We start from the raw sequence: 13,511 nt of genomic DNA, 5'->3' as shown, positions 1-13,511 counted from the left end.
GCATGGTCTCTGCTGGTTATTGTGTGTCTCATCTCCAGGAGCTTAAACCCTTCCATAGAAGGCAATTCCTCAGTGACCCCTAAACCAGCCAGTGAGTTTGGTTTGCCTTCAATAGCTGACCTCAACTATGCATCAATAGGTATATGCAAACATGCAGCATTGCCATCATCTGTCTATGTAACCCTGGACCAAATGCTACAAGAGAAAGCTTGAGTCTCTCTTTCCCATGTAAGAAAACTAACTGCCACCCCTCCAAAAATAATTAATGGAATACAGAGTTGATTTGAGTATTTTATTTATAAATGTACATTTACTATAAAAGCTGTTGCATTTTAGACAACTTGTTGTTTTTATTTTTTACTGTTTCTCAGAGGCATTTTAGAATAAATATTTTAAATGAAAGTTAGTATAACCGATATAGAACAATGGCCCACCCAGAGCAGTAACATCTTTTGGACGGACTCACATATGAGGTGGATCATTTCAGTTTGTTAAATCTTACACTGTGTATAGATAACTATAATATGTATTGCATTAATCACACTACATAGAAAGGAAATATCATGGAAGTTCGCTAGTGAAAAACAAAAAGTTACCCACGATTTTTATTAAAGAGTAGGGACTAGCTTTTGGAGTATGAGAAAAAAAATCAGACATACTTCTTCAGGAACAATAAATCACTCACTTGCCTCATCTGTTTTTTAAACAAACACATTTACATTATAGCTCAATGGAGCAGAGCATTTTTTTTTCCTGGGATCTCAAAGATTATTTGAAAAGAAATAGATCATGCTCATTACGATGCATTGGAAAAAACAAGATCTAGTCTGCCTAAGCTGCCATGTAACAGACTCCAAATGAAATCTAAATCAAATAGAAATAGAAACAGTTGGCAATTAGAATTTAGTAAATGTTGGAGATGATTCTGTGCTGGTGACTAGTGTTCATTATGGGAAAGCACATTTTGCAGTTGGAGAATGGGGCTTTATTTTTCTTGACTCGATTCTAGCTTCAATACATGTACAATGAGCCTCACTAAGAAATATGTATAAATGGGTTTGTGAAACTAGAAGAGAATGTGCAATATTCATGTAATCCTTACATAACGGATGGAGTTGCACATGTAAAAAGTATTCTATAAAAATCCATTATGAATGACCATATTGTACATGTTTGTGCATTACTGGTGGTACTCTAATATCATGCAAAGTGTAAACATCCACATTATCAAAATATTTAATAAAACATGCAGTGAATAATCAAAATATTGGACTTGATCTGTACATTTTCAAAACAATTTTTCTTTTTTTTTCCTTTTTTCTCTTTTTTTATTTTTATTTTTTCCTGTAAAACAGCAAACACCTCCATGAGAAGTCCTGGAAACTTGGAAGTGACTTCATTTTTCTTCAATGTACTGCATCCATAATTTGTCACTATGTGCAACAGCTTTGCATTTTCTAAGGCACAATTTTTAATGAAATGATGTGTAGATTTCAATCTAATAACAGCTCATCCAAATGACAAATATGGTCGAAATCCCTCCAGTGGCTGAGGAAATTTCTGCACCTATATGGAACCCACATGCAAGGAACCCATCTAGCATGTAATAAATAATCGCTAGCCATACTCAATAAGACACGGAAAAATTATTGCTTACATAACAGAAAAACATCTACTTGACCCCCTTTTATGACTACATCAATCTACTAGGAGTGTATCCACAGTCTACATTCACAAAATGTCATCTTGACTTATTTGCCATTGATTTAAGGCAGAATAAATAGTCCCCCTTTCCCCAGTCTTAAAAACAAAAAACAAAAAACCCAGCCTGGAGATCTACATTGTGATGCTTTTTAATAACTTGACTCCTTTCTTGGCCAGCTGAAACTCATCGCACAGGGCAGAAAATAAACCAGCTCTCCACAAGAGTTCCTCTCTAAACTTCTCCACAGGCAAGGTCCGGAGTTCTTGATAGTAAAAAAAAAGCGATGGAGAGTGGAGGAGAGTCGGTATTCATTGAAGTGGGCAGGGCATAATCTGTGCTGTAGGTTCTTGCTGATCACAGACCAGGGGCTGACCACATCATACACTACGTGGATTCCATTAAGATGGACTTAATGCTTTTCTTTGGACACCTGTGCTTTAGGCCCTTAAGGAGAACTTGCCAGCAAGGGTGAGCAGTGCTCACACCTAATGATGAACTTATCTCGGTGCCTCATCTTCCATATGCCTCATGTTAAGTCTCTTATTGAAGACTCCTAATCTAGTGTCTCGAGAGAAGCAGGCAACAGAGGCCTGATGTCTGACATTGACTCTTTGGAAGATTAAACTTCCTCACAGATTTTGATAATGACTTTGGAAATGATGACTGAAATATTTCCCTCTGCTTTCTTCCTACCTTCGGGCAATGTCCCAGAGTGTAAATCTAGCTGATATTGCAAGGTTTTGCTTTATTTGATGAACCAGCCTATATTAATGACATAACTTCCAAGGTACACAAAATCTAATACTAACGGTGCAATAATTTATTGGTATAATTTCTACCTCCAAAGGTAAGTAACACAAATGTTTCAGGATTACAGTATATATTATCAAACTAGTGTCTTTGTATTAAAAACAAATTATAGCTCAGAGATAGAGCTTGCTGTGATGTTTAGTTTCTGAAATGCATTAAATTTATCCTCCAGTCTTAGAAGACTGTGTGTCTCAAATTGGCATGTCTTGCACTTTCTGCAACTCAATTTGTAAACATAAAGTGTTTAATTCCTAGAAATTCTAAAACAAAACAGGTTTATTGCATCATTTAGCTAATTCCCAAAGAAGAGAATAATACAGTTTAAACCATAAGCCTGTTTGACCATGCTAAAACCTTTTTTGAGCTATTCAGGATCATTACAACCCCATATTCTTTTGTGTATATTGTGCAAATGCAAAAAAAAAAAAAAAAAAAAAACCCCAAAACAATAAACAGGAAAAACACAAACACTGTGCTACAAAAGAACAGATACCACCTTTCAGAAGAGCCTTTCAGAAATTAGGTAAATGCTGAGAAGCCCCTGAACTTGGGATTTCATTAAGCAGTTGCCAGGGGACACCCTCAATAAAGAAATGGTGAGTGATCCGGAAGCTTGAAAACCATGTCACAATGTTGTAGGCTGCCCAGCACCTGTGATTAAAACAAACAACAACACAAACAAGGGTGGTCAGGCAACATTTCTCGCTTCAGACATTTTAAAACCTCCCTAATGAGCAACTGCCTTTACCACAGTCTCCTCTTGCTGGGGACTGGAAACTTCTCCCATCCTGCTACTTGAAGTGTGGCCCCAGGACAAGTAGTATTGGCATCACCTGGAGTCTGTTTGAAATCCAGGCTCTTGAGCCGCATGCCAGACCCATTTAATGCCGTGCACAGGTGATTCACATGCACCGTGAAGTTTGATCAAATGCTCTGGATTGCCCCTAAACCAAAGCATCTCCATCAAGTTTTCTACCTTGTCATCTGGGGCAAATAAGCAAGAAAATAATCTCTTTTTTCTCAGTTTCCTTAGGTTTTGATTTCTCTAAGAATAAGTACATTGTAATACGAGGAATTTGACATATGATCTAGAAATAAGATTGCTAGATTCAGCAAGTATAAATACACAACACCCAGTACAATATAATTTCAGATAAGCAACACAGAACTTTTCAGTATAAGCATATCCTATCTGATATTTGGGACATACTTATGCTAAATCCAGAGCATGCAATATTTGGGACATACATATACTTAAAAAAATGTATTGTTTATGTGAAATCCAACTTTAACTTGGATAAAAAAAATTCCACTAGGTATCTTATATTTTATCTGGCAATCCTATCTAGAAAGGATCGTTTGGGTTCCGTATTTTCTGCTGAAACCTTCACAGGATTTCTCCTTTTTAGGCACTACTGTTGTGAGGAGGCAATTGCAACATCTGAAAAGACCCCAGGGAGTTTGCATTAAATGCTTTTGCGAGAGTGAATGATGGAACAGAACACCATGTACAAAGACACAGTCACCCAACACCCAAGCACAAATGGCACAAGTTAAACATGTGACGGCTGGATGCATGACAGGTCATTTGTTTTGCACTTCCATTCCCATTTACATATGAACTTAAAAACTGTTTACATTGCTTTTAGGAATTGCATTTTAATATGCTGGCATGCTATTTTTCCCTTCAAGAGAAAAATTTCATTTAAATGTGACTAGTTACTTGGAGAAATAGGATTATATATTCAGGTTTTATTATTCCACAAAATGAAATTATTTTGTTTCACTCAGAATGCCTATGATGTAAACCACCCCTCACATCTATCCATCTCCACTCTTCTCAATTTAAATCAAATTTTAAAAAGGAAAGAAAAATGGTTTTTAGCCATTTTTTTTCCCATTCTGACTCTTTTATTGCATCTTGGATATATTTGACCAATTCAAGCATATTTATACTTCTCAACTGAATTATAATCCCCTCTACCTATTCATTCCTAAGGTATATTTATTTATTAGGACATCAGCAGAGAAATAAACAGTATTCTCAGATGTGCTGGTCATTCTCTCTGTCATGTGTTAACTTAATTGAAATTAGCCTAAAGATACTAATGTTATCTGGAAAAATGAACATGGGAGAACAGTTAGGAAAATTTTGGAAAAAATAATTGGAAAGAAAGTGACCATTGTTACCCAATATTAAAACATATTATGAAGCTACAATAATTAAAAACATTCAGTAATGGAGAATAAATAGGTTAATAAAACATAATAAAATATCCAGAAATAGACCTAAATATATATGGGAACTTAGTTTATGAGAAAGCTGGCATTTCAAATTAGTGAGAAAAAGAGGGATTATTCATTCAGTGATATTCATACAATTGGCTAATTGGAAAAAAAATCAGGCCAGATATCAACCTCATTTTTTACCCCCAAATACAATCCTGATTATGACATATTTACATGTGAAGAAGAAAAAAAATATTCTAGAAGAAATCTCAGCTAAATTTATTTATACACTTTAAATAATGAGAGTTATCCTAAGAAACCTATAATCCAAAAAAGAAACATATATTTATTTTATATGTATTAAATATATATATATTTAATTACATAAAATGAAAATCTTTTGTATGAAAATAATTCACAGAGTGGGAAAACTACTAACCGCAATATGCGGCAAATATAACAAAGGGCAAATTTCTTTAATTTGCAAAGAACTCATACAAATCAGGTGCCAAATAGAAGAACCGGTAAAGGATAGGGAAGCACTTTACAGAAAAGGAAATGTAAATAGTAAATAAACATACGAAAAGATGTTCAAACTCATAATTACGGAAATACAGATCAAAGCAATACAGTGTTCTTCCCCCACCAAGCAGAGTGGAAATTTTTAATGTTTGATGATATCCAGAGCTGATACAGTCTTAGAGGAAAAAAAGGGGGGTCTCTCATACATTTTGCAGGGAGAGTGCACTTTTCTGAATGATAATTAGGCAAGATGTCTGAAAATTTAAAAAGCACATGCCTTTTAAGCCAGCTGTGCTACTGCTCAGAATCTATCCCATGGAGATGCTTTGAAATATTCATCAAGATATATGCACAAGGATGTTCACTTAAAAATAATATTAAAAAATGGGAAACCACCAAAGTGTCCATTCATAGAGAATTAGTTTTAAACTATAAGTCCACACAATGGGATTGCATGCAGCTATTTAAAAGTCATTAAAAAGAAAAAGGAGATACAGCATGTTATCTGGAAAAATTGCCAAGATGGATCATTAAGTTCAAAATGACAGCAACAAAAACAAAGTACAGAACACCATGACTATATGATCATCACCTTTGTGAAATAAAAACCAACACAAATCCAGGTAGATACATCATACTTAATGTAGCTCTGTGTGTACATGTGTGCAAGTGTGTGCATACACATGTACAAACATATATTCTGCCCCACCCCAAGAAATGATTGGAAAGTGATTACAATGGAGAGTTGAACTTTTAATTTGGTGTCTTTCTGAACAATTCAATTTTTCTAACCTTATATCATCTATAACTTTTATTTATTCATTGAATGTCTATAGAAGTATCTAGGCAGAGAAAACAATGGGCCTTGTTTTCTCTGGTAAATCCTGGTAAAACACTACATTTCAAATATAAAATAAAGAAAAAATCATTTTTGTGGCCTACCTCCAAATCACTTTCTTATTTTTCAGCTCATTACAGGAACTCCATGGTTTTGAAATTGAAAGCAGTTAATGCCCTTTATATTTGCATACTTAAGAGAAAAATTCCTGGTCTTGAATTAAAAAGCTAATTTCCAAAAGAAGTGACAATGAATCACCCAACCTCTCAATTTAAAAATATCTAGATGAAAAGAGGTCACTGTCACCCAGAGGGGGGTTCACGTTTGTTCTGTTGGCATCCTTCAAGCACTTGAAATTATGAAACAAACTCAGATCTACAGCACTTTTCAAATCTTTCTGAGCAGTCCTTCAACCTAACAGTGCCCTCTTCTGGTTCCATAAATTATATTCAGCTGGTTCACTGAGGTTCACTGAGGTAGAGAAAAAGAACAATCTATAGAAGACAATAGGAAAAATTACATTGAAATCTGGGAGAAAATAGTTTAGTTTTCCTTGTTAGCATATAAAAGCAAAAGTCCAGTTTAAATAATATATGTATAATTATTACCTATTATACATGTATTATATGTGTTCATTTGTGTGTATATATTTATGATATATGGTATACTATTTATGTATTTTAATATATATAATACATGGCATAAAAATTAATATCATGCATGATATAAATAGTCCAGTTTGATAGTAGCGGCTCTAAGTTGGAACTGTTTTGATCTCAAGTCAAGTATTTATTATAGATCTAAACTACTTGAGTTTGATTAAATTTTTAATTCCCATCATTTTATTAATAGGCATACATTTAACTGAATTTACTAAATCTATAGCTATAAAACAAATTACTTTCAATTTTTATTCTTAAAGTTTTCAGTCTTGCAGAGATTTAAGATCCATGTAAAAAGGCAGTAAAAACGTGACTTCACTTTGAGAAATAGTCATTCTTGAGTTTCACACTCCCTATCTTCACTCCAATTTTTAAAAAGAGTTTCTGACTGATGAATCTGCACTAAAAGGTCTTCTGCTGTCTAGGTGACCCACCAGAAGGACTGTACTCATGATGGAGAATGAGGAAACATTCCGAGGCAAGCCACTGGCCATTTTCAGATTTTCTAAACAGTGGCTAGGCAACAGCACCCCCTGCTGCCCTGCAAACTAACATGAACCTTCCACAGTAGGAGGCCCGGATGCAAGATGGGAAAGCAGGCTTCTCACTTACTAAGGCAGCAAATAATTTGTTAAGCGCATATTGTTACTAAGGCATTGTAGAGATAGGAGGTGGGGAAGAATCCACAGAGAAGTAGAACCACCCATCATTGTTGCCTCTCAAGGAACTTTCCATTCAGTTGGGAACACATATGACATAATGAAACTCCTGAATGTAGGGCGTGCACACATTGATGAGTTGGTGCTCGATCTGATAAACGGTGGAGAGCCACTCTCCATATTTAACCATCCCCAAACGGTGCCAGTTGTCTAAAGACATGCCTGAACAAGTGAGCAGCGTTTGACAGACCTTACATCTCCTTTCTATCGCACCAAAATCTCTGTAGTGAGCTCAGGCAATGTTTTGACCTGCTAGTGTGCTGATGCACTTCAGGATAAAAAGAATCGGTCCACATTGCAGCAGTAAACTACCAGGAAGAAACGAGTGGTAAATAAATGGTTATTTCACTATCTTTTTTTTTTTTTTTTTTTTTAACCTAGATGTTAAAAAACCTTTCTCTCAGAGTAGAGTGCCAGTGGCTGGGGAAAAATATTTGAATTCCCAAATTGGGTCCTAAGGAAGACATATGATTACACTCGGTCATCATGAGGCATTCTCCCCAGTACTTACTTCTGGATCGCATGTAGCAATCATTACAGTTCAGAAGACCATTTCGAATCCTAACATCAGTCCCACTCACTGCATCTCCAAGCTGGCCTTTACAAATTCCACACTATAGGGTAAAAAGAACAGACATCATAAGATGCATAAGGAATTGTTTCTTTATAATGTTTAGTTACTGTTTATGTGAATAGCACAACAATCCCTACTACAATCACCACATTTGTGGAGCATCATTATGTGTAAGATGCTGCACCAGTGTCAACTTACAGCAAAAGCAAATATACGGTTAGCATTTTACCTTAATTCCTTGCATTTTACAGAGAAGGACACTGGTTCAGAGACGTTCGTTGACTTGTCCCAAGGTTGTGAAGCTGATAAGTGGTAGTAGGTTGACTCTAAAGCCTAGCCTCTTAACCTCTATCATACACCATTTCTCAATCAAAATGGAAGAACCATTTCAAATGCATTAAACCCTAGTGGCTTTAAATAAACACATGGTCCACGAGTTATCAATTGAAACGTGTCCATCAATAATCTTTAAAGGCTTGCCAGCATTGTTGCTAAGTTCTACCAGATCAAAATTTCTAGGAAGTAGCTGTTCCATTTTTAAATTTTATTTATTTATTTATTTTTTAAGACAGTGTCTCGCTCTGTCGGCCAGGCTGGAGTGCAGTGGCATGATCTCAGCTCACCGCAACCTCCACCTCCTGGGCTCAAGCAATTCTTCTGCCTCAGCCTCCTATGTAGATGGGATTACAGGTGTGTGCCACCACGCCTGGTTAATTTTTCTGTATTTTTAGTAGAGACGGGGTTTCACCATGTTGGCCAGGCTGGCCTCAAACTTCTGACCTCAGGTGATCTGCCTGCCTCGGCCTCCCAAAGTGTTGGGATTACAGGCGTGAGCCACCGTGCCCAGCCAACTGTTCCATTTTATATTTCCACATTAAAGGCAATGATATTCAGAGCAACAAACCCACTGAGAATTTCCACCAACACAGGCTGAGTACAGAAGGAGACTGTAGGATATACTTGGAGTTTGTACCAGAAGGGTACAAAGGGCAGTGGAAGTTGGTCTGGGTGCCAACCTCTTGCAGGAGGACCAGGATCTAGCCCCTAATTCATGCTCTAAGGTGAGCTGGGACAGAGTGAGGCTTCATCCAAATTATGTTATAAGCTGCCTCTACGTTGCAAGAGTGGGGAATACATCCAAGAGGGGATGTACCTTAAAGTGTCAGGCCAGCTCCAGGAAGTGAATGATTAGAGCGAATAAAGGCCTTGAGAGTTAAGAAGGCAAGTTTCTTGACCCTTGAGAATCTGCAAAGAGCCCTTACCACCTTGCTCATTTCTAGCCCTGATAAAGTTTCTGAGAATAGAATGCAGTGTTGAAACATATTTCTTGGCATAACTACAAATCTTAAAAAGCATATTCCTTGAGCCTCAAAACATCCCTAGACAATTTAGGACATACATTATCTAGCTTAATCTTTACAATGAGAATATTTTTGCTTGTCCTTTGTGGAATGGTTCTCTATAGAAATAAAATAAAACTTAGGAAACTGTGGTCTCATTCTAATACTTTTGATAAATGAAATCTAAAATAAGTATCTATGTTGTGTTTTGCCTATGATAAATCTTGCTTTCAAGTGATGACTGGTATTATTAAATTAATAATTTGGGGACAACTTCACTGACTTTCTCTTAGCTTATCGGCAAAGTGGGAGTTATTTTAAACCCAGGCAACTTTACCTCATAGCCAAGGAAACTACCAACAAGAAATAAGAGAAAATTCAAGAAGGGAAAAGAAAGTATGTCAGCATTATGCAGACCAAGAAATGACTCCTCCTCAGAGACAGAGGGTTTACCTTCAAAAATTACATATTATTTTGAAATGTGTCCATGAGTGGAAAATAAAGACAGGATATGCTGATACAGTCCAGCTTATAAATTTCATAATAAATCAGGTATAACTGGTTAACTCACCTACTTATTACCAAGAGGTCTGGGACTAGAATCTAGGCCTCATTTTCCGTTTATTTACTAATTCATTCACCTAAAAATATTTATTGACACCTACTCTGCTAGGTAGAGAGGAAAGAGTGGTAAGCAAGACAGATATGGTCCCTGCCCTTACGGAGTTTCAGTTTATTAGAGGAGATAATATTTAAATAATTCGATAATCAGTAATAAGGACCAAGAAAGGTTCTATAAGGACCTGTAACAAAGGCAACTTAATCTGGGTGGGCAGGGCAGCTTTTTTGAAGGAGTGATATTTAATCTAAGATTACAGACACATTCATTCTGAGACCTACAATTTTCTAACTAGCCACTGAATTGACAGACAATTTTCCACTAGGTCAAAGACTAAAACCGTTTCACATTAAGTCATAAGAGTTTAAGAAACAGCATAGACATTACATTCCAAATAAATCCACATGGCCCTAAAAGATTTGGAAGAGCATCATCCTCCCCAGCGTCCCATTCTCAGCCTCTCGCTGAAGTATATGTTCTTTAGCAACAAAAACTGTTTTGTAAGGACAAACTGCACAAACCTTTCTGCTTCTTCTAATCTGACATCCCAGAGGGATTTGTGATAGGAGACCTTCCTTCTGAAGGATGGAATCCAACCACACGTCTATACAACCCAGACAGGGAGACCTCACAGACAAAGCCCTCCAGAATTTCTAACAGGCATTTCTCAGCACAGAACGATGCCAAAAGACATCACGAAATTGTGTCTGGAGAGAAAAGCAGTAAGTACGTACCCTGAAACACTGGATGTGAAAATAGAGATTGAGGGTCTCGATGATCATCGCAGCTCCTTTACCCAAAGGAAGCCCACAGGAAGAGCACAGCTTCTTTCCACTTATAGACCTAGGTTTAAAAATATACGTCACAATAAAACTTCAGTTTAGAATACCTGGTCAAACACACAGACATGTAACCTCATGCAAAAATGAAAACATGGATTTTTAAGATGCCTATATCATGAATAAAATGAGAATGACAGAACTGATGATGAATTGGAGATTCAACATTAGATATAAATGGCAAACAACTGCCAGACTAAATATACTAGGTCTCCACTGTGGTACTGAATCTGGTGCGTGTGTTTAAGTTATTAGGCTATTTGTTTCAAGAAGTTTGTGCTGTAGTCTATTCAAATGCCTCAGAATGATTCAATATATTTATCATACTTTTTTATAAGTCCTAAAAGATAACTGAGTTTCACTTTGCTGAGGTTTCAATGTTGCTTTTAAATTTCCTGTAAGTGATTCACTGGTCCACTACAGCATTTCTTTTTATTTACTAAGAAAACAACATTTTTGTTTGAAAATAATCACCTGTGATACAGCAGACTAGGCAGAGGGCCCAGAGAGGTGAGATTTAATGTCTGCTCTGTCACCAACCTTTTAATAGGAAAGGATTGGACCAGATTATCTCTATGACTTCTTCCAGCGCAAACACTCTGTGAATGAAGGCACTTGCCTTCTCTCTAAACTGTAAGCCTCTTGAGGGCAGGACTGAATCTACCTCCTCTCTGTACCCCTGCAGCATCCAGTACAGTGCCCAGCAATGGACTGGAACCAAACCAGCAGAGCAAAACCAGGTCAGAGGACATCATCAGCAACCCATCTGAAACTAGACAGCTATCCTCTGAAAGGCAGCTTTTGTACAACTGAGATCGTATTGCAATGATGCCAGATGTCTGAGACACTCTTGGAATTACACAAGGAATTTAAAAATATGCAATATCATTTGAAAACCAGCAGGATACAGAGGGACAGGAGAAACAGAAAGGAAGACAGTAGAAAAGAGGAAGAGTTCCCCTAACCAAATGCTATTTATTAGTATTTCCCTTTTATCTAATAGTTAAATGAAATTTCTACATCAAAGAAAATCTCTGAGTACTCAGTAATTTGTCTCTCCAGGGAACGGGAATTCAGGCAGCTTTTTAAAATATCATGGGGCCCCATTAATGTCCAGAAGCCATCAGTAGAGAGCTGGAGTAGGTTAGAAGGATGAAGTTTCGTTTGTCAGCCTCCGCCTGGTTCTCTGTAAGAGCCACGAGCGGATCCTGCCTAGAAGGGCTGAGGCCTCTTGGAGGGAAAGGCGCCAGCTTTGGAGCCCAGCAATTGTCTGGTGGATTTTATTATTAAATTGGAGGTTCCACACAATGTAATTAAAGCCCTGTGGCCATAGCGGCACCAATGTCACAGGCCTGACTTTTTCTGTTGCAGCTGATAAATCTGCAGGCAGATGAACAATGTTCTCTTTCCTCTTGCCTGTGTGTGTGTGTAGGAAGAGATGTGGATGGACGCATCCCTCAAAATCATTTGGCAAGCACTAATTCAGTTGAAATGATGCTTGGCAAGCTCTAGTCACAACAAAGCAGCCTCAGAAAGGCCTGCTGACCTCTTGTACCTGTTTGGTGACTGACCGGGAGGGGTGGGAGAACAGGGAGAGAAAGGCCCAGCCTGGAAGTGCTCTCGGGGACTTTTCCTGTAATGTGGTAAAGGAGTCAGAAATTACGACAAGTAAAGAGAAGCCAAACTCCATTTAAAAAAGACATTTTAGATTAGGAAAATAAAATAAAATGAAACTTTCTTGACAACCAAAACAAAGACCACAGCGTTTCCTGGCAGTATTTTATTTTTTAAATGAACAAAAATACTAATAATGTCTAGCAAGAATTGTACATGCATTAACTACATAAAATCAAAACCAGGTTGGCATGCTGGCATTGCTGAACAGAAAAGACAGAATATTTTTATAATCTTTATTTTTAGTTAATTTCTTCGTTAGCTAAAATGGCCAGGTTGTTTTTTAAGTTGCTTGCCAAACTGCTTTGGCATGCTACTTAGATATAAAAATGACGGATTCTGTGGAAGGGGAAAGATGAGGAGGGATCCAGGGGAGATCTTCAAGGAGAGCCCAGAGATGAAGGGCAGACCTTAAAGGAGCTCTTTTCAGTGACTTCCCTTATCAACAAATTCATTACGGGTATGTGTGATGAAGGGTCATGTTCAAAACATGTAACAACTGGTATATCGTAGGCATCAACAAGTCAGAATGGCTCCCAGCTAGAAGCTAGCAGAACGGTTGTACGTGAGCCCTGCCTGTGATTAAGCCATCAGTTCTGGGCTCTTGCTTTTAAAAGTGAATATCATTTGTAAAGAAAGGGGTAGAACACAAAAAAGAACAAGGGAAAGAAAAATACCAACACGGACGCGAACAGCGTGTGAGTCCACCTGTCTTCCGCTTTCAGCAGAACTCCCTGACCCTGCTTCCCACCCAAACCTCCCTTGCCAGCGAAAGCTTGTCTTCTTCAAATATCACATTTTCATGTAACACCCTAAAGTATCAGTACCAATGCTTAAAAAAAGATTAAACATCACTGCAATAATCAATAACAAGAGTGATTACTTCCAGGCAATTTTAACTTCTATTGATTCGAGTGTCACATAGACAAATAGAAATGAAACTGGATAGACATAAAAGAAACAGAGGAAATGGTTCAAAT

General features: G+C 37.3%; 1 protein-coding gene across 50 annotated transcripts in view; it reads right to left on the bottom strand.

Annotated features, from left to right (window-relative positions):
* Positions 1–278: 278 nt before the first annotated feature.
* The window catches only part of LIMCH1 (LIM and calponin homology domains 1), a 343,072-nt gene continuing 329,839 nt past the window's right edge, over positions 279–13,511 (bottom strand). For 17 of the 50 annotated variants that reach the window (XM_065544930.2, XM_074039667.1, XM_074039669.1 and 14 more), the window contains 4 exons: positions 12,404–12,490; positions 10,753–10,861; positions 7,997–8,099; positions 1,298–3,166 (listed from right to left, as the gene is read on the bottom strand). In XM_065544930.2, coding sequence (XP_065401002.1) covers positions 3,141–3,166; positions 7,997–8,099; positions 10,753–10,861; positions 12,404–12,490 — 325 coding nt within the window. In that variant the 3' untranslated portion in view covers positions 1,298–3,140. Of the gene's footprint in view, positions 3,167–7,996; positions 8,100–10,752; positions 10,862–12,403; positions 12,491–13,511 lie in introns of all 50 variants that reach the window. The other 33 variants (XM_074039671.1, XM_074039672.1, XM_005554774.4 and 30 more) reach the window with 5 other exon arrangements.

Source organism: Macaca fascicularis, chromosome 5 (genome assembly GCF_037993035.2).
Source record: "Macaca fascicularis isolate 582-1 chromosome 5, T2T-MFA8v1.1".
NCBI classification, from domain to species: domain Eukaryota; kingdom Metazoa; phylum Chordata; class Mammalia; order Primates; family Cercopithecidae; genus Macaca; species Macaca fascicularis.
Note: the sequence above shows the minus strand (reverse complement) of the source record. Positions and strands in the feature narration are given on the sequence as shown.